Source organism: Callorhinchus milii, unplaced genomic scaffold, assembly GCF_018977255.1.
Source record: "Callorhinchus milii isolate IMCB2004 unplaced genomic scaffold, IMCB_Cmil_1.0 Scaffold9, whole genome shotgun sequence".
NCBI lineage: Eukaryota > Metazoa > Chordata > Chondrichthyes > Chimaeriformes > Callorhinchidae > Callorhinchus > Callorhinchus milii.
In genome coordinates, this window is record NW_024704750.1 from 6,948,909 (window position 1) to 6,973,224 (window position 24,316).

General features: G+C 40.8%; 1 protein-coding gene across 1 annotated transcript in view; it reads right to left on the reverse strand.

Annotated features, from left to right (window-relative positions):
• Positions 1-779: 779 nt before the first annotated feature.
• Positions 780-24,316, reverse strand: part of LOC103175279 — a 29,278-nt gene continuing 5,741 nt past the window's right edge. Inside the window, exons 3-5 of the mRNA XM_007888214.2 lie at positions 20,621-20,684; positions 18,312-18,519; positions 780-2,441 (exon numbers count right to left, since the gene is read on the reverse strand). Coding sequence (XP_007886405.2) covers positions 1,616-2,441; positions 18,312-18,519; positions 20,621-20,684 — 1,098 coding nt within the window. The 3' untranslated portion in view covers positions 780-1,615. The remainder of the gene's footprint in view (positions 2,442-18,311; positions 18,520-20,620; positions 20,685-24,316) is intronic.

Here is a 24,316-nt window from a genome sequence, read left to right on the forward strand (position 1 = left end):
TCAAGCTATTATCTGGTGTGCTCCAAAATACGAAAAATACACACAGTATTTCCCCACCAAAAATGTATCCTCGTTTCAGGGAAAGGGTTCAGAGGTGCGCAATGAATGCAGCTTCACATCCTCTGTGTCTCCATCCTATTGTCCAGGATTCACTGGTGCAATCATCAGTAAGGCAAGGCCCAAGTTTTTATGTGCACCAAATTCTTTTAGATTGGATCCTGTCATATTTGATTTTAAAAAAAGATTTTAAAAAAATGAAGTTGGCGAGTTAACAAACCAGTTTGTTTGAACGCTTCATTATATTGCAGCACAACACTGCAACTAAATCTCTTAGCTCCATGTCAAAATACACCATCCAGATGACTCCTCTGGAAGTACCCTCACTCGATCACATATTATTTCTTTTCTAATGTGGATCTGCTCACCACAATATCAAATGCATTCTCCGTTGATGGTTTTTCCATCAGTACAATGGCTCTGGTACTTAATCTCGATAGAGAAAATGTGAAGAAATATTTGTTTTTAGGTCAGATATCAGATCATCTACGGTCACAGTGTTACAACAAGAAACTCTCAGGCACAGTTTGCTGTCATATGTAGTTCTTCAACGTTCCTTCATAACATTGTCTTACATAAAATAAAATGCCTAAAACTGATGGGAGGATTAAAAAGTCCTAAAACAGTTGATAAATTAAATAAATCGGATTAGATCACAAGTATTTAAATCCATTTCACGTTTAAGAAAAAAAAAGTTACATTGCTCTGGATAAATAAATTTTTTTTTTCCCCGGCTGACAGAAGATTTAATATTTTTAGAAAAAATTAAAAACCAGAAGCTGCAACCTCTTATGTACAGCACGCATATAATAAACCAACACTTGATGTTAGCGCTTGGAGAGGTAGTGTAAGCCACATCCAACAGCAAAGCCTGTCAGACTGGAGCAAAGACTTAACATACAAGACAAAACAGCAAACACGTAGAAATTTAGAGTATAAAATTCTAAAAAAATAAATAGTTTAGGTGTCATATAAAATGTTCTTGTAACCTTTTCTGATAAAGGTGCCATTGTTGGTAAAAAGATTACCATATAAAAGTCTTCTGCGAGGAAATAAAGCACACGTGCACACACACGCACACACACTATGCCACAGTCAGTCTGTAGAACAAGTGTTCATCAATAGGTCCTTTGGAAAACTAGTTCTTCCATGATTCAGATCCGAAAAGCGATATAAATATGTCCACGAACACAAACAGTTTAAAAATTGTTTAGTGCTACCATATCATAGGCTTTGTCAATAAAATGAGAACCACCCAGCATTTTGCACCAGTGCTGTAGTTTCATCAAGATGACATTATCTCATATAAATCATCCAAGTGGTTATGGTCAGATTCCAGGGTTGCAAGCTAACTGCCTGGTATTGTTTTTGTGGCAGTGTAGCCTTTTGAAAGCGAGTTTAAAAGTCAGTTGGAAATCTCATTGATTAAACTCCTCAAAAGATTTAAAAAGTTCAACTCACATCCTGCTATGGTGGTGGCTATTGCTGTCGCTACACCTTAGGTTTCTAAGTGATTAGGAAGACAAGCATCCAAAACTCTAAAGCACCCATTGAAGGATTAAGATCCTACAAGAATTTCCATGATATGATCCAAGTCACTGAAATCCACTCTGCAGATTTGAATGGAGTTCACCGATGATGAGTTGCATAAATGAAAGGGTTTTGGAACATCATCCACAGTGCCCGATAGCGATCTGGCAGGAGTGGCAGGAAGCAAGCACAAGTCAGTGTCATACATGGACGTGTCAATATCTTCAAATATATCATCAAAAGCGAGATCCGTCAAGTAACTCGTCGAATTTGTGATTTCAAACGAACCAAAAACAGAGTCTGCAGGTTTACTTCCCTGTAGCCTGTCTTCTGAAGGGGCTCCCGCACATTCTACACTCACATCATCCTCTGCAGGTGCTGGACAAGGCGATGGACTCGTGTCCTCCATGAAGTCCAAGTCTTTGAGGATGGAAGAAATGGCTGACGACATGTCGTCATCTGAAAACACCCCCAAAGAATTCTCATTCGGATTTTCCATAGAATCTGAAGTGTTGTCCGCACCTGAAGGATTATGGAGCACGGGTGAAGACGTTCCAAGAAATTCAATGCCGGTTTGAGTGCTGGTATAAGTCTCCACACCGCACACGCTCAGTGCTTGCTGACCGCTCTCTTGCCTCATATCCTCTTGGATTTGCCTCACTGTATTTGCTATGAGAACAGAGCGATGCAAGTTCGGTTCCACAAGCATCCTGCAGCTCTGCAATTTAATGAGGCACATATTGAGTACTAACTGTCTCTGCAAATTGTAGGGCAGCCCTGGGTTGGAATCAAAGGCACCAGCCATGTTTTCTTCGTAATCAAGTTTGCGCTTCAGGCCTTTAGCCAACATGAATCTGGAGGAAGAAAAAAAAACAAAGAAAGACAATTAATTACATGTGGGGCTGTACTCAATAATTCACTGTTTAATACAATATGGATTCAAAGACGTTATATAACTAGGTCTCCATAAAGTCACAGATAATCTTCATACTGTCCTTGCAAAAATGGCAGAAGATTTGATACACAGCAAATTGCAAGCCAAGATAAAAAAAGCAAAACGTTATACTAAACACAAATGTAGTATATATCTGAATAGATGGTAGAATTATGAAGTGCCTGAAGTCCCAACGAAACCCACGTAGATAAACAACATCGTGTTCTCTTTGGATATTACCATAAATAGAAAGAGGGGAGAAAAAAAACAAGGAAAAATATTCCACTCAGAACATGAACGGATTGTTCCTAATGAAGCACAATAACTAGAAGATAGATACCATTAAACATTTACGACAACTTTAGTGTAACCAAGCCAGTACCTTGTGATTTTTATAGTATCAATTTAGTATGAAAGAAGACTTGATTAAAAAGGTAATGAACGCGCTGCTTAGTGTAAAATGTCTTCAGTCGTTTTGTTTTAAAATTGTAATGTAGCAAAGAACGTGGTGACTGTACTTTGCATTATTAATTGAGTTTCTGCATTTAAATGCAAATATTATTGTAATAAAAGCAATAACATCTTATTGGGCACTCATAATTAAGAGTTCAAATAACACTGTGAAAGGTAGGAATTAAGTCATAATAACCAAACCACCAAACGCATTCACATAAATGTGATTTATTTATATAAATACGTTACATCAGGTACTCCTTGCATTTCCATGCAGGGAAATCCCCAAGTTCACCATGTTCACCACAATCCTAAAGACCCAAGATTGAATGCCAACAGGGTGAGTGTTAGGGGCCAATTTATTGACCAATGGGTTTACATAAATCTCTGAACAATCTCGTTCACTAAGCTTCTTCACTGCAGTTGCTGCAAAGAGTTTAATCCAAAGAAAGCCAGAGGTCCAACATTCATGTCCAGTTCCCCAAGTCAAATGACACATTACCATATGTATATGTTTTCAAACCAGCACAAACTCATCACGAGCACACTGCAGCACTTCATCATAGGATAGTAACAATTGTATATCTTAGGAGCCAGAAACACAAGCATGCAAATAAATAATTCAGCACAACAGGCAACGTACAGAAAATAAGCAGCGGTTGGCTTCACCACTGGATTATCCATTTTATCATCAACACAGAGTACTGCCAGAGCCTGTGACAGTGAAATTTTCGTTTAATTCTTTTAAAAAGAGCAATTTCTCTATGCGTGTGAGAAAATTTTGATGTGGATTACCAAGACCATTTTACAGTACTAGTCACTCTTTTGTTTTTAAACATCCAGGATGCCATTTTGCATTATGCTACATCCCTAATCTTATACAGCAGCATATTTAATCAAATCCTTAGCAATCCAGTTATTTTTCTTACCTCCTTCAATGTAACAAGTCCTTATGAGATTTATTGCACATTAATATATGCATTAACAGTGTGATTTGACTGTACACTGTCCTGATAAAATTGGTTATTCACTTAACGGCTGTTTGTGGTACATTGGCTGCTGTGTTGGCCTACAAATGCACAGTCACCACATTTTACAGTAATTTCCATGAAGCGGTTCAAGACATTTTAACATGATAAAATGCTGTATCAAATGCAAGGGTTATTATTAGTATTAATCCTTTTGGTGCAATTGTTCTTTAGGCTTTGCAAACTTTCGGGTAGTGCATATAAATAGCAGTAACTAAATGAAAGGACCAATTTTCTTATCATTAGCAGCAAAATGTAAAAAAGGACTTCAAGATCATCTGAAACCAGAGCTATTTTTGTAAATGAAATCAGTTTTGTGCAGAAATTTGACAAATATCTACTGCACTGAGTTTGCAACGCATGAAAATTCAGTCTCTCTTTTGCTTCAGATTTTTAAATCGCATCAGAAATTACTGTGCTTTAACTAGTGATTTTCTTCGAAGTACCATATCCACATCTGAGCCAGGTATTCAAATCGAGCTTCAAGAAAAAATTGGGTCATTTCAAATGATACGTATAGGAACCTGCGAAAAAAATAATTGGTCTGCATAAATTAAGAGCTTTATTCTTCTCATTCCAAAAAAAGACTGAATACCACAATTTATCACACATTTATTTTCCATCAGAAAAAGGCCACACCACCTTGTGTCTCACAAATAACAGTCTGAAGTTATTTAATGATAAAAATGTGAACAATTTAATGGATTCACATGATCTAAGTGTACATGGGAGGTACTACAAATATCAGGTATTATCCTGATACAGTATGAACATTTAAATTAGGATACTGCGATACATTAATCAGATTTTAGGGTGCATTTTCAGACCAAAAGAAGCTGCAAGTTTTACAAGCCACTTAAACCTGCCTATTCTCTCCCAATCATCTTCCCACTCCCCAAAACATTTTAGCCAAATCAAAAGAGTCAAAATTGTTGTTGTAGACATATAATAATCAATGCTTTTGATATAGTGCCTTATCACATTGTTGAGACATCTCAAACCGCCTCACACGATATACTATAAAGTGGTGGTAATGTTTGATGGGTATTTGTGGGCGAATGGGGCAGCAAATTTGCAAACAGCAATGTCCCACAAACAACCATGGAGTGAGTGGATAATTTTATCTGGGGGATTATTGGTTAGGAGACACTTCATTTGGAGAAACTCTAATGGAGTTTCGCTCTAAAGGAAAGCAGTCAGTTCCATTTTACTATAGAGATAGGAAAAAATACTTCACTTTCTGGTGAAAACTTTACAATCATCTCTCCCACAGGAAGTAGAACACTTCTCACCCTTTGCATATCCATCACCTGACAAAACTGTAGGCTTGGATAGGAAAGTGACTGCAGCACAGTTATTTCTGCCAACTTCTAGCATTTCAAAGTGATACAAAACTTTGGACACATTTGCCAATATGAGATGAAGAAGTATTTGTCTGAAGTGTTTGTGTCGCTGATGAAATGCAAGCTACAGCTAAGCTACGGAGTTCATATTATTCATCACAGGAAATGTTAGAACTACTTACAAAACGAAAAAATAGAATAAAATATGCACGGAGGAAGTCCCAAGGCGTTGAACAGTCATGGATTAGGACTCAAGCGTGGGGGGCAGGGTTGGGATACGGAAGGGCAGAGAGGTAGTAGAGTAGCTGAAAAGGAGCGTCTTGAGTCGTGCCTTGAAGGAGGCAAGGGAGGGAGCAAGGCGAAGAGATTGTGGGATGGAGTTCAAAGGGTGGGGGCAGAGAGGCTGAAACCCAGCCGCCGATGGCAGGGCGGGTCAGGCGGGAGACATGGAGCCTGCTGAACAGAGGGAGCGGACAAGTTGATAGGGGATCAGCAGGTCAGAGAGGTAGGAGAGGGCAAGGCCGTGGAGGTTCCTGAAAGTGAGGATGAGGATTTTGAATTCTATCCTCTGTGGTATGGGGAGCCAGTGGAGCCGGGCGAGGATGGGGGTGGATGGGGTACAAAGCCTGGTGCAGGAGAGGACACAAGCTACAGAGTTCTGGATGATCTGCACCTGTTGAGGGAAGACTTGGGGAGGCCGACAAGAAGAGAGTTTCCGTAGTCGAGGCTTGAGGTGATGAATGTTTGTATGAGGGTTTCGGCGGCCTGAAGGGGTGAGGCAGTGGCGGAGTCGGGCAATGTTGCAGAGGTGGGGAAAGGCAAAGCGGGTCATGGCACAAATATGGGGGAAGAGAGGACAGTCGAGGGTCGAACAAGACGGGTTCCTGACTGGCTCAGTGAGGTGGAGTGTGCATCCGTGGATGCTGATGCTGTCAGCACCCGAGGTGTGGAGGCGCTGGTCTTGCTGACATTCAGCTGTAGAAAGTTGGCTCTCATCCAGGACTTGATGTCTGACTGACAGTCTGTCAGGATGTCGGTGGTCCTGGAATTGAGGGTGGAAGCAGAAATATAGAGTTGGGTGTCATCCACATACATGTGGAAGTTGACCCAATGTCTGCAGATGATGTCAGCAAGAGGGAGCATGTAGAGGTTGAAGAGGAAGGGACTGAGGACAGAGCCTTGAGGAACACCACACGAGATTGTGCGGGGGCTGGAAGAGCAACCATTGATGGAGACAAATTGAAGCAACACTTATTGGGGAGGTCACTCAGCATAACCCTTCAGCCATTGTGAAAGAATGCAAGAGCTTTATAAAGACAATGGCAAATATTTAGGAGTGTATTGTAAAGCTCTGGGAAGAAGGCAGTTGTACAACTACTAAGATACATTCAAATTTGAGGAGATTGACAAATGTCTCCCGTTTATAGTAATAATAATCCTTGCATTTGATATAGCGCCTTATAATGTCTTCAAGATGTCTCAAAGTGCTTTACAGAATGTACTGTAAAGTGAATTGACCATATATTTTGTGGGCAAAACACAGCAGACAATTGCGTACAGCAGTGTCCCACAAACAGTCATGGATTGAGTGACCAATTTATTATTGTTTTTTGAAAGAATTATTAGCTCTGGAAAAGCGATGCGCCGGGTTCCTACAATACTGCTAGGTAAATAGAGGCATGTGGAGTAAGGAAACCTGCCCAATATTTCACCCTGCTGGAAATCAAATCCAGGTCCTCTCACTTGCAAGGCGAGTGCTCTAACCACTGAGCTAGACTTATGTATGGAACTGAACACATACAACCCTTTTCAGTGCTGTCCTGATCACATTTATATTTTCAAAACTTAAGATGTGAAAAATTAAACAAATTTGTGTGCAAATGAAAATGCTTTTGAACTAGAACTATCACTTTTAGACACAATGTCAAAACATTTCAATCCCTCCGCGAGTAAAAGGTCTGAACTTCAGTGCTGGAACAGGGGGCAATGAATAGAACTCCAGCATATGTGGCTTTTGCTCTAGGGCTCGATAGCATTTCCAAATAATGGCACTTACCAAATTAAATATAGCGCAAAATGAAGCAACTCCTGTCTAATCTAGCTCAGTTACGTGCAGATTTTTTGCCAGATGTGTAAAAAAAATCGGGACAAAACACTTGTTAGATAATCTAAAACTACTTCATCTTTGTTTTGCTTTTGCTTTTTACCAATACTCAGAGGTTGGCTTTCACACTTCTATACATTTGAAATCTCTGTGCTGAAAATACCACTGCTGGCTGGTTCTTCCTGCAAAACCAGAATCAAGCTCCTTGTACTCAACTATCCTTTTGCAGTGTCTAGACAGACAATTCATACTCAGATTACTGTACCTCTCCATATACATTGGGAGTACAGTAAACAAAGAGCTCTGACTAACAACCTTTTTTATAAAGAGAGGACGGAACAGAGTGCATCTTCCTCCCCAGTTACAAGTACTGGGTCTCCTTAAAGCCTCACCAATACTCAATGCTAACACACAGTACCGAAAGCATACAATAGATATATTATAAGCAATTAATCACGCTACACAAGACGAACCTTACCTTGCTCCAAGGTGCCACACTTCTTATTTCGAAATCTCTGGAGTTGGAGTGACAGCACATGATGAACATTTCCAAAAGGGGGGGGGGGGGGGGAGAAAAAAATCAGCCCTTGAATTGGCTGTTTGGACCTGTGTTTTTGGATGCGGGGTGGTCAGAACCCTCACTTGCACAAACTGCCATGCAGCTGTCTTGCCTTTTTTTTTCTCTCCCAAGACAGCTGACAAACAGCAACTGGACAAGCACAATGACGCAGGGCAGCCACTGAGCTGCCGAGGAGACGAGTGGAGCTTGGAAAAAAAAGGTGGAGCTACTTGGCTTGCAGTTATGTCCATCTCCAGTTGCTGAACACTCCCAGCACACATACACACACACACACTGGGCCCCAACTGTGCTATTCCAGAAATGCTGACTGTGTGCCTCTGCCATGTCTGCTCATAGTGCAGTTTATTGAAGCATTATACAATGCAATCTGTTCGGTTGCTTGACCAAAAAAAAGCCTCACTGGAAAAAGGGACGGAAATAAAACTTCCAGACACCGGGACCAAAAAATAGAACGTGACTTCTACTTAAAAGAGCTTTTGTCATTTTACTAACCACAATGCAACGATGTTCCTGATACTTTTAAGTATTTCTACAGAAAATCTTTCAGAACAAAGGGTCACCATCCAGAACTTGTACTTTATATATTTTATATACACACACACACACACATTAAAAACAGACCACTGTAGAATTCTGATAAAATTATTTTAAGGTAACTAATTCAGTAACATTTCTGAATTGTATTTGGACAATGAGCGCCGATTACATTCACTGTGGTACTGACTCGAAGGAAGTATTGAAACTTAGCTATTGAAAGTGAGCAGAACTAACACTAGCAGCGACATGCAGTGAAACTGCACTATTAACAGGCAGTCAATAGACTGGTTTCATTTTGCTGGTATTAAGTGAGGTGGCCTCACTAGTGAGTTGGGGATTCTGATAACCGTTACATTCCAATGAAAAACATACTGTGATAAAGTGGCCCAAATAATAAGTTCTCATTATACAGAGGTACCCACAAAGTGAGTTTTTACTGTATTCATACAAAGGATAAGTCAGCGTCCTCATACAATCAGGCTCAGCATGTAAGTGCCCCAGCACTTAGCCTTTAACCAAAATGTTTCAAACAAAAGGATGTTTATTCTGCCTGCTTATATATCAGTTCATTTTCAAGGAGGTGAAGGTGGATTGTTGGCCAGAAAAGCAGAAGAAACTCCCATCTCTGTTGTTTTCAATAAGGTAGTGTCTTGGAATCTTTAATGTCCATCTTGAGAAATGGTCAAGACACATACACACACACACACAGAGTTGTGTCCCATCTATAGGAACATAGGAATTGCTAGACGAAAAAAAGACCAAGGTCCATCTAGTTCACCTTCCAGTAGTTTGCGTGCTACAATAACGGAGATGTGTTTCATTATTCTACAGTATTTAAAATCCTATGAAGTGCTTTGAGACGTCTCAATGGAGTGATAAGGTGCTCTATCAAACGCACGAATTATTATTTTAAACGGAAGTTAGTTTAATTTCAGATCTGCCATCGTCACGGAACGCAAAGCTGAAGTGGAGGACAATTGCACAGATTTGCTCAATTTGTATCCGGTTTGGTGTTAAAGTAATGCTAGTTTAGAAGAAATTAGAACTGGAACCTGCAAATGGTCTGTTAAGTCTGGATTTCTAACAGTTTGGCTCAAAGTATCTTCTCTTTAGCATACGATGTTACTTGAACTCTCGGACCCGGGATACAACTACTTTTTGCTGATACCTAAACGTTGGCATTGGTTATTTACACTGCAGCACCTCCAAATGCATAAATACACTGGAGGCCACAATTTGAGAGAAATCTTGCCAAATTTCCGCAAACATTGGTTTGATTCCAGCTCAAAGCTGCCAACATAAATATCAGGCCCTAGAAAGTTAATTCACTATAAAATGTATCAGTTAAATTGTGAGTATTCTTCGAAACATCCAACTGGAATTTCTTATGAAAGTTAATGATACAGAAGGCACTGAGCCCAACTTTTTTGGGGGGAGCTCTAGGCATTCAGCATGTTACAACTAAATTGTGGACAGTTTAGATATAATGCATTTTAGTTCACAGATCTTTCATATAGAATGCGTCGATCTCCCCATTCCTAGGTCTTCAGATACTTGTTTAAACAATTGGATGCATACACATAATAAAAATAATGCAAAAAAATTGACAACCTTTTATGTCAAAAAATATGTGTATGGAAAACGCATGGTGTAGAAAAATATTGAACTTCCCACACATTATACAACAAATTTACTTCTCATCAGAAATGTATTTCTTTATCATCTGCTTCATTATTATCTCTAGAAATAATGAGCTCAAAAGAGTGTGTATTCATTGACAATTAACGTGCTTTGGAATTAGCTCAGATGCCTGTATACTCTGGTGTTTAGATGCCAGTTGGAGCATCAATTCACTGTCAAAGTAGCGAATACCAGAGATACTAGAATCTATCACACATCAATCATTCAAAATAGTTTTATTTTCATTCCTTGTTTATAATGGAAAAATCCAATTATCAACAAGTTACAAAAGGGATTGACCACATTAAGCAATCCTACAGGTGGACCAATGTAACATCTTGTCTTGGTAATAATATTCCAGGAGACTTTAAACTGAGTTCTCATCTGCCTGTTCAGGTGAATACTAAAAATCCTGCTGCACTGTTCGTAAAGAAAAAGCCTCTCCTGGTGTCCTCGCCAATAATCCCCCAGATAAGTTTCCCCCACAAAGTATACAGTTGATTCACTTTACAGTATATAATGCAAACCACTTTGAGACGCCTTGACGACCTGATAAGGCGCTACACCAAATTCAATTATTATTATATAAAATTGGTCACTCCCTTCATGATTGTTTGTGGGACATTGCTGTGTGTAAATTGGCTGTTGCGTTTGCCTACAAAAACACAGATGCTAACTACACTTCACAATACGATTTTGTGAAGCGCTTTGAGGCATCTCAATGAAGGGCTCTATCAAATGCAAGGATTGGGGTTTATAATTATGATTCCCTGGTACCAAACATTTTTGATGGCTGGTGACTTCAGATTGGCTTTCAAGTTTCCATCATTACCAGACTCAAAGGAGCCCCTCAGTTTAAAAAGCACAGAGCCAACCCTCAACATGTAGAATGATGGAAGCTACCAGTATAAATTGCCCATATACTCTCGTAAAGTCATTGGACAGCATTTCAAGTGAGATTCTAACTTTTTAAGCAATACTTTTGGTGGCATCGAACAATCAAGATTGAAACTCGGGATTCAATTTCCAGAGAATTGTTTAAAACAAAAGTAGGTACAGTACACTAATATACTTTTATCAAAACGAGTTAATCACACAGGAACTTGTGTGACTCAGTGATGTAGTGGTGAGAGGTAGGCGTTTGGCTGTCTGACAACCACACATTATAAAAGAGCAGAGCACGAGCCAGCCTTACATTGGCTGAGCCCGACAAAGAAGCAAGCCAACAACAGGAAATCAGTGAGTGACAGGCGATGACTGTAGCCACATAGGAAGCTGTGTTTGAGTGGGCTGCACTTCCCTTAGACCAATTACCACACAGCCTCTTCATTAGGACTATTTTACCATTAAAGGAGAGTAGCGAGCCGGGAGACATTGCTGTCCACAGCAGTGAGCGTAACAGCTGCATGATATGACTCATCTGCACGTGTCAATGGGTTATTCACCCTATTACAAATTATTTCGTAGTTACATATAAAGTTTTAGCTCATCATGATGGTTGAACTAGCACACACTTTCTGCAGTGCGCAAGCTGGTTTTTCTCTTGGCCAGACTAGGAACTAGTGTATTAAAAGTCATTTGCAAACATGGCCCCTCATTAATGTGCGCTCAAATAAATACCCCGCCTCTGAAATACCATTGCTAATGGCTCTCTTAATGTACGGATACTCTATAAACACTGCTAGGATTGTAACAACATGTTTTGTATAAAGCACAATTCTCTACAGATTGTTGTCAGTCTGGCTCAGTATCATTCTTGCCTCTTAATCAGAACATTGTGGAACAACGCTTCACATTTGGTCTTTGAACTCACAGTCTAAGCTGAAACTCCAATGTAGTGCTGGGGGATGTCTTTTGTATGAAGTGTTAAACCAAGGTGCCTCAAGTGGAGTCCTGTAGCTCAGTGGTTAGAGTACTCGCTTTGCAAGCGAGAGACCTGAGTTCACTTCCAGGCACAGGGCGAAACCTTGGGCAAGTTTCCTTACTCCACACGCCTAATAATAATCCCTCCAAAACAAAAAACAATAATAAATTGGTCATTTTCAATCTACGACTGTTTGTGGGACATTGCCGTGCGCAATTGGCTGCCGCGTTCGCCCACAAATATACAATCAATTCACTCTACATTATATTCTGTGAAGCGCTTTGGGACGTCTAGAAGACGTGAAAAGCGCTATATCAAATGCAAGGATTATTATTATTATTATTATTTGTTCAGGTGGATATTAAAGATCCCATGGCACTATTTGAAAAGAGTGGGTAATTTCTCCCAGTGTACTGGCCAGATAAAAATCTCCCAGATAAAATTGGTCTTGCACTCCATGGCTGTTTGTAGGCCATTGCTGTGGGCAAACTAGTTGATGAGTTTGCATGCAAAATATCATCATTACACTTTATAGTAAATCCTGTGAGGTTCTTTGAGATATCCTCCCAATGTGAAAGGCACAATATCAAATGTAAAAATTATTACTTAAGCAAAAGGATCCCAAAGCTCGCTAATACAGCACCCTCAAATCCCAGGGGCAAAATTGGATCCACAGAATAGTTTAGTGCTGTAAAGTTCAAATGATTCAAGTACAATGTAAATAATCAGTTTCATTCATCATTGTAAGTCTTCAAATCACACTTGATAAAGTGCTGAACTTATTGTACATGTCTATTTTACACATCTATGATAATAATAATAATAATAATAATAATAATAATAATAATTCTTGCATTTGGTATAGCACTTTATCACATCTTCTAGACATCTCAAAGCGCTTCACAGAATATACTGTAAAGTGAATTGACTGCATATTTGTGGGCAAAGCGTGGCAGCCAATTGCGCACAACAGTGTCCCACAAACATCGTAGATTCAGTAGATGATATACAATGAAATGCATCACTTGAAACCTATTGTGCTAATCCATAATTCCCAGTAGGTTTCTTTTTAGCATGGTTATTTCACCAGTAATCCTCTTGCCCACACATTACATACCTCTGAAACGAGGGTGATCAATTGGGCATTGTAATGGCCATTTTCAAAGAAGGTGAACTTCTTATGGTCTTCCACTAAAAGTTATGTTTATTGCGCAGTAGCTGTCCCTGCTGCACCAACTGAGCAAGTTGAGTTCATGGTTCATCTCAGACCGTTTCTCCATCAACTAGAGCAGTTCTGTTTTCCCTATCACTTTCTTCTTTTTCTGCCTCAGTAAGTAACCTTGGCCATTCATCATCCAGCTCTCCTCTCTATAAATAATGTTGTGCATTGATCACCCTCTCTTGATGATTCCATTTTAGTCAACAGCTCCCTTCAGATCACGTACCTTCAATGTACAAGATCTTCATTCCTGCCTGCTGTAGTTGGCTGAATCATTAAACCTCATATTCGTTGAAGACCCAAGGAGAGTCCATTTTCCTTCTGTTCTTCGAAGACCGTGTTTCTCAATCATTCATTTCCATTGCTAGTTCCACTGGTCTTTGATGGCTCCAGATTTAATCTTCTCTAACTTCAGATGGAAGATTAACATCTCTTATATTGCTAAAAAAAAAAACTTTCTTTACCAAGCACTTATATTCCCTTCAACTCTTGACTTTCATTAAAGATATCACTTATTATCTGGAAGAATCATGAGGAAAAGGTGCATTGGTGTACAACTGCCCACCATTGCAAACTTTCAAACAGTTGTTAAGTTTCGTGATTGCTGCACCAGTTAGCATGTTGGAATCAAACTTCAAATTTTAATGTATTTATGGAGAGCGAAACAGGTGCAAATTAGTGCCTTCTCTTGGACGAAAAAAGAGAATGGAGAAAACTGGGCCAACAAAACTAAAACTCTTCCAGTTGACTCATCGTAATAACTTAATGTAGTTTAAAATGTTTAAACCAGTTTGCAGGATTACCATTTTATGCTTGAGACTTGGCTTTTTAAACGTTTGCCTGGATAAGGATTTTTTTTATATGTACTGTGACTGGGAATGGGAAGCAATTGGAATCATGGAATTACATTGTCTAAGCTGACACTCCAATGCAGTACTGGGGTATGTTGCATTGTCGAAGGTGCCGTCCTTCAGATGGGACGTTAAACAAAGGCCCCTCTCTCCTGTTCAGGTGTATATTAAAGACCTCATGGCGCTATTCGAAAACAGAGGGTAGTTTCTCCCAGTGTCCTGGCCAATAATTTCCCAAATAAAAAAACTGGTCACTCACTGTTTGTGGGACATTGCTATGTGCAACTGGCTGCCAAGTTTAGCCCACAAAATACACAGTCAATCCACTTTACAGTATATACACAGTCAATCCACTTTACAGTCAACTGGAAGAGTGAAGTGAAGTGCTTTGAGTCGTCTCAATGACATGATAAGGCACTCTATTATTATAGAAATTATGTTAAAAATGTAAGCAGTGTATTTATATAATTCTTATTTCTCAGAATCTTTGATTATTTAACAGCTGCTGTGCGATTCAAACTGAAAAGGTAATAGAAATAGACAATAATTGACAATAGAAATAGAAAGCTGAGGCAAGTTCATTTCTAGTTTTTCAAGGTGTGGATGTTAAACAACATTCTCTGGAATTCAAACAATTTAGTAGAAGTTTCAACCATTGAGAGAATAACTCTAAGGAGATCATTCTCCATATACAGATTAATCACATTTATGTTACTTTCTTGTCATTGATCAATGCTTCATTTTATTAAAATATTTATTAAAATATTTTAATAAATGAAGCCTGAATAAAATAAACACCCCTTATTTACAGGAACATTCAACAGTAGCAAATGTCTGTATTACATTAAGACTACAAAATAATAAACAATTCTTGAATTTGATATAACACCTTATCACATTAATGTCTCAAAGCACTTCATAGCTTTACTATAAACATGGTTACTGCGTATTTTTAGGCTAATGTGGCTGCTAATTTGTGCATCGTAATGTGCCAAAAAGAGCCACGAATGAATGAATGATTAAACTTTTTACATGGTGCGGATAGCAGGAGAAATTACCTTCTCTTTTTGAATAATGCCATTGGATCTTTTAACATCCACCAAAAAGGCAAACAGGACCTCAATTTTAGCATTTCATCCAAAGGCCCCACCTTTGACAATGCAACCCTCCCTGAACCCTTTATTGGAAATGCCAGTCTAGACTGTGAGCTCAAAGTTGCGATGTTGAGCTTGAACCATGGCATCACCCTAATATGTTTAGCCGTCTGCGGACAGACTATTTTTCTAAAAAAATGTAGCTAGTCATTAAAGACATCACTAACCCCAAGGAGAATGGAATGTCAAGGTATTGCATCTCAACAGTGAGTCCATGCACTAACTGCTTTCAAAACTATTCACTTGGTCTTCAAAACAATTCAGATCACAACTTGCAATTGGAATGTTTTGCAGAATTCCCAAAGAGTTAGATTTCCTCCATATTAAACTGTAAAATATTACAACATTTACAAAGTGGCAATCTGTTGAATATTTATTGCTTTAATCATATTTCAAATGATAATGAACGTTACTGAAAATAATAAGCGTTCTTCAGTGGAATAGTTTGTATTCTAATCCAGATTATTGATTATAATGGGACGATGCTCCATTGACTATAATCGGAAGTGCTTTGACACGCCTAGAAGACGTGAGAAGCACTATATCAAATGCAAGGATTATTATTATTAAGATGAACACTGGACTTGGTAGCAAACAGCAACAACAACAACTTGCATTTATATAGCTCCCTCCATGTCGGGCGGTGTCTCAGAGGCTTAACAATGGCGGAGCCCAAGGCCGAGCTGGGGGAAGGTGACCGTGGGCGTGGTCGAAGAGGAAGGTCTTCAGGCGCGACCTGAAGATGGGGATGGAGGGGACGAGGCGAAGGGGTTGAGGGAGAGAGTTCCAAAGTTCCAAACTGTAGACCTCAGTGCTTCTCTATTCCTAGAAACATCAGAAAATAAAAAGGAAATCTCCAATGACAGATACAGTGTTCCAAACTCATTCTGTCATTCCAAAATACAATTACTTGGACTCAGGTAGATTACTTCTGAAAAAGATCTGTGAAGGTCGAAATCCCAAATACCATTCTTTTTGCTCTTCTTGGAAACCTCTGCAATGTTGAAATTACCTTTTGAAAGTTATGATGCCCAAAATATTAATTAAATTCCAAATTGGGTCTCACCGGTGATTCATACTGCATAACATTTGATCACAGAAGGGTTACCCTACTGTGAGGTGATGCAGATTCAATCTGGTTGATTTCATTTTTTTTAACCAACAGTACATATCATCATCATCCTTGCATTACCACGTCACTGAGACGTCTCAAAGCACTTCACAGACTATATTTTAAAAGTGGATTGACTGCATATTTTGTAGGCAAATAAGATGAGCCAAACTCTGCGAACTACACACTTAATGACGACAACAACTTGCATTTATATAGCACTCTTCAGACTGGGTATTGTCTTGGAGCACTTGTTCGGTGCCTGTTCATATGTTATACCAGTTAACATTTTTTTCTTATAAGTGGAGGGAATGGGTTCCTCAAAGATCCAAAGTGCCCAAATTTGATTCTATTGGTATAGTTGAATTTTCAGGGGGGGGGGAAAAAACAGAAAGAAAATATAAAACCAGTGGATATGAATGGATTTTTTTTTAAAAAAATGCATTTAATGAAGATTATAGACCGAGTTACAATTAGTTATAAAATGTGTTACCATTAATATGAGCAGTGAGCACTTACAAGACAAATATTTAGGAGTAATATATATATATATATCTCATGAAATTTTAAGTACGACCTTTGCAAGGTTCAAAAGGGAAAACTACCGTAACAGTAACTGATTTCACATGTGTGTGCAAACTGTCAGACTGGTGAAATGCTGCCCCAAACCCAAGCTTCTCCCACACTGCCTTGGATGGGCTGTGGGAAGAGCAACTGCACAATGTTAGAACGTACCAGAAATCCCAATAGTAGAAAAGTCTCGTTATTTGAACGACGTCAAACACCGGGAGTGAGTGTGTGAGTGTGAGTGAGTGTGTGTGTGTGAGTGAGTGTGTGTGAGTGTGTGAGTGTGTGTGTGAGTGTGTGAGTGAGTGCGTGTGTGTGAGAGTGAGTGTGTGAGTGTGAGTGTGTGAGTGTGTGTGTGTGAGTGTGTGTGAGTGAGTGAGTGTGTGAGTGAGTGTGTGTGAGTGTGTGTGAGTGAGTGTGAGTGAGTGTGTGGGTGAGTGTGTGTGAGTGAGTGAGTGTGTGTGTGTGAGTGTGAGAGTGAGTGTGTGTGTGAGTGTGTAAGTGAGTGTGTGAGTGAGTGTGTGAGTGTGTGTGTGTGTGTGAGTGAGTGTGTAAGTGAGTGTGTGTGTGTGAGTGTGTAAGTGAGTGTGTGAGTGAGTGTGTGTGTGTGTGTGAGAGTGAGTGTGTGAGTGAGTGTGTGTGTCTGAGTGTGTGTGTGTGTGTGTGAGAGTGAGTGAGTGAGTGTGTGTGTGTGTGTGAGTGTGTGTGTGTGTGAGAGTGAGTGTGTGTGTCTGAGTGTGTGTTGACCATATCGTCGCCACCAATCGTCTAAAGGTAAGTGTTTTCAACACGATCAGCATCGACTGGTGCCCTCTTTCTTGGTGGAGATAAGTCAATGTTTACTGCAGATCTTTCCTTCCTCGACAACATATCACAGACGTGGGGATCGGGGTTGGAGAGGGGTTGGGGGTTGGGTGGGGGTGGGGGGGGGGGGGGGGGGTGGGGAGGGGGTTGGGGGTTGGGGTCGGGTTTGGGGGTTGGGTGGGGGGGGGTTGGGGGGACTTTACAGGGCGACTTTTTTTTATCAATAAAGTCTTTACATCAGTCGTCGGGTGACAGTGACCCCCAGAGATCAGCAACACTGACTTTTCGGTCTGTGTGACACCCCGAGCAGTGAGTGAGTGTGTTTTTTTTGTGGGGGGACGGGGGGACGAGACCGAAACACATGTACACACGGCATAGCCCGTGACTCGATCCACACCGACAACAAACCGAACAGCTCCCGGACAGTACAGGACAGGACAGGACAGTACAGGACAGGACAGCACAGCACAGCACAGCACAGCACAGCCCACCTACCTCGGTACACCAGAGACTTTCGCAACTTCCTTCTTTTCGACCGGCGGAGGACGGCTGCGGGAGGAATGTATATATAGATATATATATATAATGTGTATATATATGTATATAAAGTGCGGCGCCTCGCAATTAATCTCGTGTCTGTCGCTTGAAATCACATTGTACGGTCGCTTTAAAACGCCGCTGCTACGTCTTGACACAGTGCCTCCTCAGCTGTCAGTAGACTGTGGCCGCTCAGACGGTGGCTGTGTGTGTGTGTGTGTGTGTGTTTATATCTCTCCCTCCCTCCTCCTCCCTCCTTCCCTCCCTCCCTCTCTCCCTCTCTCTCTCTCACACACCGGCTCCAGCGTCGAAACTACGCGAAAAAAAAAGAGAGAGAGGCAGACACTGGGTGATTGACAGATCATCAGGTGCGCGCCATCTGATTGGACGGGGCGTCGCCGGGGCAACGAGCGGAGGCTTACTATTGGCTGTCAACATGTATCGGCTTTCCGCCCTCTCCCGCGCGATCCATTGAGAAAAAAGGAGGCGGTGACCGCCCGGTGAGTGAGTGAGTGTGTGTGTGTGTGTGAGAGAGTGAGTATGTATGTGTGTGTGTGTGTGAATGAGTGAGTGTATGTGTGTGAGTGAGTATGTGTGTGAGTGAGTGAGAGTGAGAGAGTATGTGTGTGTGAATGAGTGAGTGAGTGTGAGTGTATGTGTGTGTGAGTGAGTGTGTGTGTGTGAGTGGTTGAGAGAGAGAGTATGTGTGTGTGAATGAGTGTATGTGTGTGAGTGAGTGTGTGTGTGTGTGTGTGAGTGTATGTGTGAGTGAGTGAGTGTGTGAGTGAGTGAGTGAGTGAGTGTGTGTGTGTGTGAGTGAGTGCTCTCCAGGGCTCAGAGCGCGGGCTTTGCGTAACTCTGCTTTTAACGTTTGCTGCGACCAGTACAGCAGTCGGAGTGATCGCACGTACAAACCCCATGATGTAAAATAGCGTATTATGTTACCCGTGTGATATCAAGTGCAGTGTATAAGGGTGTGGGGTGTGTGTGGGGTGTGTTTGGGGGGTTATATGTTCGGGTTTTTTTTTTGGGGTTTGCCAGTGGCTCGATTCCAAATGCCCAGGCCTGGCCTCCCCTCTCTGTGCCTACGCCCTCCCGATGATTAAGTGGCCGGTGTCACACGGAGAGGTTTCGGTGCACGACACGAAGGTGCGCTGCGATGTGTGTGTGTGTGGAGGTGGAGGTGGTTTGCGTCGGCTGTGGTAACGCGTTCCCATTGAGCAATCGTTGGCTAATCTTTGACAGACTCTCTCTGTACCGTTGCCAGGCGAACAGCTGCACACACACACACACACACACACTCACACACACTCACACTTAAAACACACGAAAACAGTAACTTTGTAAAAAAAAAAATTGGCTTTTGGTCATATCTTGTGGGGTTCGAGCGGATTAGCTGTTTTCTGTGTTTCGTGCATTTTGGATGTGGGTTACAACGATATGGTCCAAACGAAACAGTGCCCCAGAACTGGCGACGCCAATGTACCAGTGCGAGTATCAGGACTGGATAAGGTTGTAATAAGTGCTGCTCTCCCCCACTCTTCCTTCGTCTCGTCTTTTTGAGAAAATAAATCCTTTAGGGATTGGATGTGGATGGAGTGAGGTAGCACACACGTTACTCTGTGTTGGGGGACCAGGACTCTAACGTGTCGGTCCTGTGTGTGTGTGTGTGTGTGTGTAAAGTTCTTGGGTCACAACCGGTTAAAATTTGGTTCGCCGAATGAATGGTTTCATGAGGGTTTTCAGAAAAACCCCAGAACATCCTGTAGTTCGCGTGAGACCTGAAACCGTTCTGGTGACAGTCTTCGTAACGACAGCACTAACATACCCCGGAATTTTAAGCACAGTTGTACATTCCATTAACCACTTTCATCCTGTGGTTTCCTGGTGTATGTGGGACTCCAGAGAAAAAGTAAGTCTGTAATTCAGCACTGATGGATAAAGTTGGCCGTTTGGCAGTGATGGATGGTGTAGAAATTAGAAACGATATGTACCACAGCAATAGGGGATGCTTTCCAGAAGTTAGAGCAACAACAACGACAACGACAACAAGATTCCATTTATTGAGCGCCTTTCACGTCGGGAGGACGTCCCAATAGCAGACTGTGGAGGATGATTGTATTCCAGTTTACTTGACACCCTGAACAGTGAATTCCTGAATGCGAATTCATAGAATCTTACAACACAGAAGGAGGCCATTCGGCCCATCCTGCCTTTGCCAGCCCTTTAAAATAACTGCCAACTAGTCCCACTCCCCCCACTCTTACCCCATAGCCCTAATGTTCCCTTATTCGGTTGAGAAGGAAGACTGGCCCACACCAAATTTTCAAACTGTTGACAGATTTTTTTTATCAGTGGAGTGAAGTAAAGGACGTTAGCGTCAAATTATCTAAGTAACAGAGTATTGAGTCCTGTACCTCAGTGGTTAGAGCATTCGCTTTGCAAGTGAGAGACCTGAGTTCAATTCCAGGCAGAGGGCGAAACCTTGGGCAAGTTTCCTTACTCCACACAGAGCCTAATAATAATCCCTCCAAAACCAAAAACAATAATAAATTGGTCATTTTCAATCTACGACTGTTTGTGGGACATTGCTGTGCGCAATTAGCTGCTGCGTTCGCCCACAAATATACAGTCAATTCACTTTAGAGTATATTCTGTGAAGCACTTTGGGACGTCTAGAAGACGTGAAAAGCTCTATATCAAATGCAAGGATTATTAATATTATTATATTGAATATGCTTAAATATGCTATTGCCTGCATGAGTTTTATATCTAGCTCTAAAACTAAGTTTAAAAATGATAGTTGCACCAATAAAGCCATCCAAATAGTTATTCTTCCACTTGGTCACGCTTCATAAGCAGTATTGTCTTCATACGTCCAGAAACAGAGCAAAGCCAAGCACAAATCCTTCAACAAATGTAATATTTATTGTAATCCTTGCACTTAATATAGTGCCTTTTCGCATCAGGAGGATGCCTCAAAGGGTTTCATAGGATATATTTAAAGTCTAGTGACTGTGTATTTTGTGAACAAACACAAATATGCTAGCTTACCATGTTTGTTGGCATCCACAAGTTCCAAATCTTCCGAAACCCGGCAGCCCATTTTCTCTCTGGCACTCAGCTCCACAAGCCCATCAACCCAGCAGAATACTTTTAAGATCCTTAGCCTTCCCCCACCCTACCTCAGTGATCTCCTGTGACCATACTCATTTGTTGTTCCTCTACTTGGATTTTTGATTTTTCTACAAATTACAACTTCCCTTCAAAGTTCACTGCTTGGTAATTCAATTAAATGTGTCTTTCCTCGTCAGCTGCCTCCCTCTCTCTATGTTGGCACTTCCAGCCTCAGTCAGCTGTTTCTCTCAGTACCTACTCAGTGGTTAGAGCACTCACTTTGCAAGTGAGAGACCTGAGTTCAATTCCAGGCAGGTCAGGGCGAAACCTTGGGCAAGTTTCCTTACTCCACACGCCTAATAATAATCCCTCCAAAACAAAACAATAATAAATTGGTCATTTTCAATCTACGACTGTTTGTGGGACATTGCTGTGCACAATTGGCTGCCGCGTTCGCCCACAAATATACAGTCAAACCACTTTACAGTGTGTTCTGTGAACCGCTTTGGGACGTCCTCCTGACGTGAAAAGCGCTGTATCAAATGCAAGGATTATTATTATTATTACTTTGCTGTCCTCAAATTGCTGCTGCTGGGCTCTTAAGGCATTGCCATATCCTTTTCATACAGACCCTTGCCTGTGAATTGCTACAGGGCAGTTTATAATAATAATAATCCTTGCATTTGGTAAAGCTCATTATCCCATCCTTGAGATGTCTCAAAGCGCTTCACAGAATATACTGTAAAGTGAAGTGACTGTGTATTTTGTGGGTGAAATGTGGCAACCAATTGCACACAGCAGTGTCTCACAAACAATCGTGGATTGAAGTAAACAATTTATTATTTTTTTGAAGGAATTATTACCCCCGGAAAAGCGATCCGCCAATCGACTAACAACCGGGTTCCTACTTACTGCTAGGTAAACAGAGGCTTGTGGAGTAAGGAAACTTTCCCAACATTTCGCCCTGTCCAGGAATCAAACCCAGGTCTCTTGCTTGTGAGACAAGTGGTCTAATCACTGAGCTGCAGGACTCTGTACCACTGAGCAGAGAGGCTATATGGTCTTAACAACCACTGTATATGGGTACTCTGTCTCCCAAGATCACACAATGAAATAAAAACAACAGCCCATTGCATCAAAAGCTACAAACTCCAAACACCTAGTCTTTAGATTCGAAAGTACAATTGAAGTGCAGTACCCGGGAAAATCTGGAACCTACTAAAGAACTTTAACAAAAGGAAAGGTTGAAAGCTCACAGCAATCATTGGTCTCTGGCCTGACCCTTGGCCACCACAGTACAACCAGAACCAGGCAAACAACCTGTGGACAACATGATCCCTGCTGTGTATATGTGATCTTTTAGTTGTTTGCAGTGATTGTGTTAAACTGCTCACATGTAATAAGTATCCCATATGCCAATGCTGCAATCCACTTCCTTAAAAGGAGTATATTACCTGTATTACAGAAAATCTATGCTGTTTATCATACAAAGAAAGTTATGTTTAACAACAACAACAAAATTACATTTATAGGGCGCCTTTCATGTCGGGAGGACGTCCCCAAGCGCTGTGTTTAACATTATTCTAAAAAGATTGAAGTTTCCATTTAAGAGATAACCCAAAGTGTGCAGTTCCCATTTGTATGCAAATTAATTGTCCATCTGGTCTTCCCGATATCTGCAGAACCCAGAATTTTGGAGGTGGGAGTAAGACTTGATGTACCATATAAGTATGGCATTGTAAAGATCAAAATATTTTCTTGAAAAACAATATTTAATATTGGAGATTTGATGAATATGGAAAATAGGATCAGCTGACGTTTCTCTCATTTCTTGTTAAAGAATCTACTACATTCAATATCAATTAATTTAATCATGCAGGTATGATACTGATACCCATCTCTAAATGTTTGTCCTGGTTTAACTTAAATCTAGTTAGTCTTATCTTCCTCCATTATGTTCCAGGCTCTGGTCCATGATAACAGTGGGCATATCGCCTGTCCCTGTACTACGTGCGCCTTAGGAAACAATTTGCATTTATGTAGCACTTTTGACATCAGGATTGTCTCAAAGTGCCTCACGGTGTGTTCGATAACCAGTATATAGTGCTAGAATGAGTGGTAGGATACAGCTCCAGCCTTTTATTCCCCAAAGCTTCTGATTTCAACTGTATTGCCATAAAGAGGTGCAGTATTAATTGCAGAATTACACCATCAATTGTAGAGATTCAGACAGGTTCTTCCTCCTGCTGCTGTGTACTCAGAATTGTGAGAATTCATTTCAGTAAGTGTGCTTTTGTTGCTTCAAATTTATTTTTGTCCCTGCCAGCAAATATGGATTCATGGTGGAAATCATTTTTGCATTCCCCAACTGCTGGTCTTAAGAGGTCAGATTCCAGGCTTTATTTTTATGAGAATGGTTTCAGATCAGCATTGGAAGTACAGTACTAATAATGTATAAGATGGATGAAGTTAACTTAAGTGAGTTAGAGCATTAGTGACTACACATCACTTTGATATGTGGGTGAGTAAACTGTAGGCAACTCAGTGGGTGGGTGACGGAACAATTTGAGAAATGGTGACTCAGCTACTACTGATTCAGCTATCAGATAAAAGCACGCAGTGACTCGCTGGGAGAGGTGTTAATTGCGCCAAGGATTTTGATCCTGACATTTATCTTTGGGATTAAAAATACAACATTTTGGAATAATACCTTAATTTGCGCTGCAACATTGAATTACTTCTTAGGAGACAAAATAATATCTGGTAGTTTAAACTTGATCGCCTGTCACTCTAATTGAAGCTAAAGGAAATAGTTAACTAATGGAAATAGGGGAGAGAAGAGAATA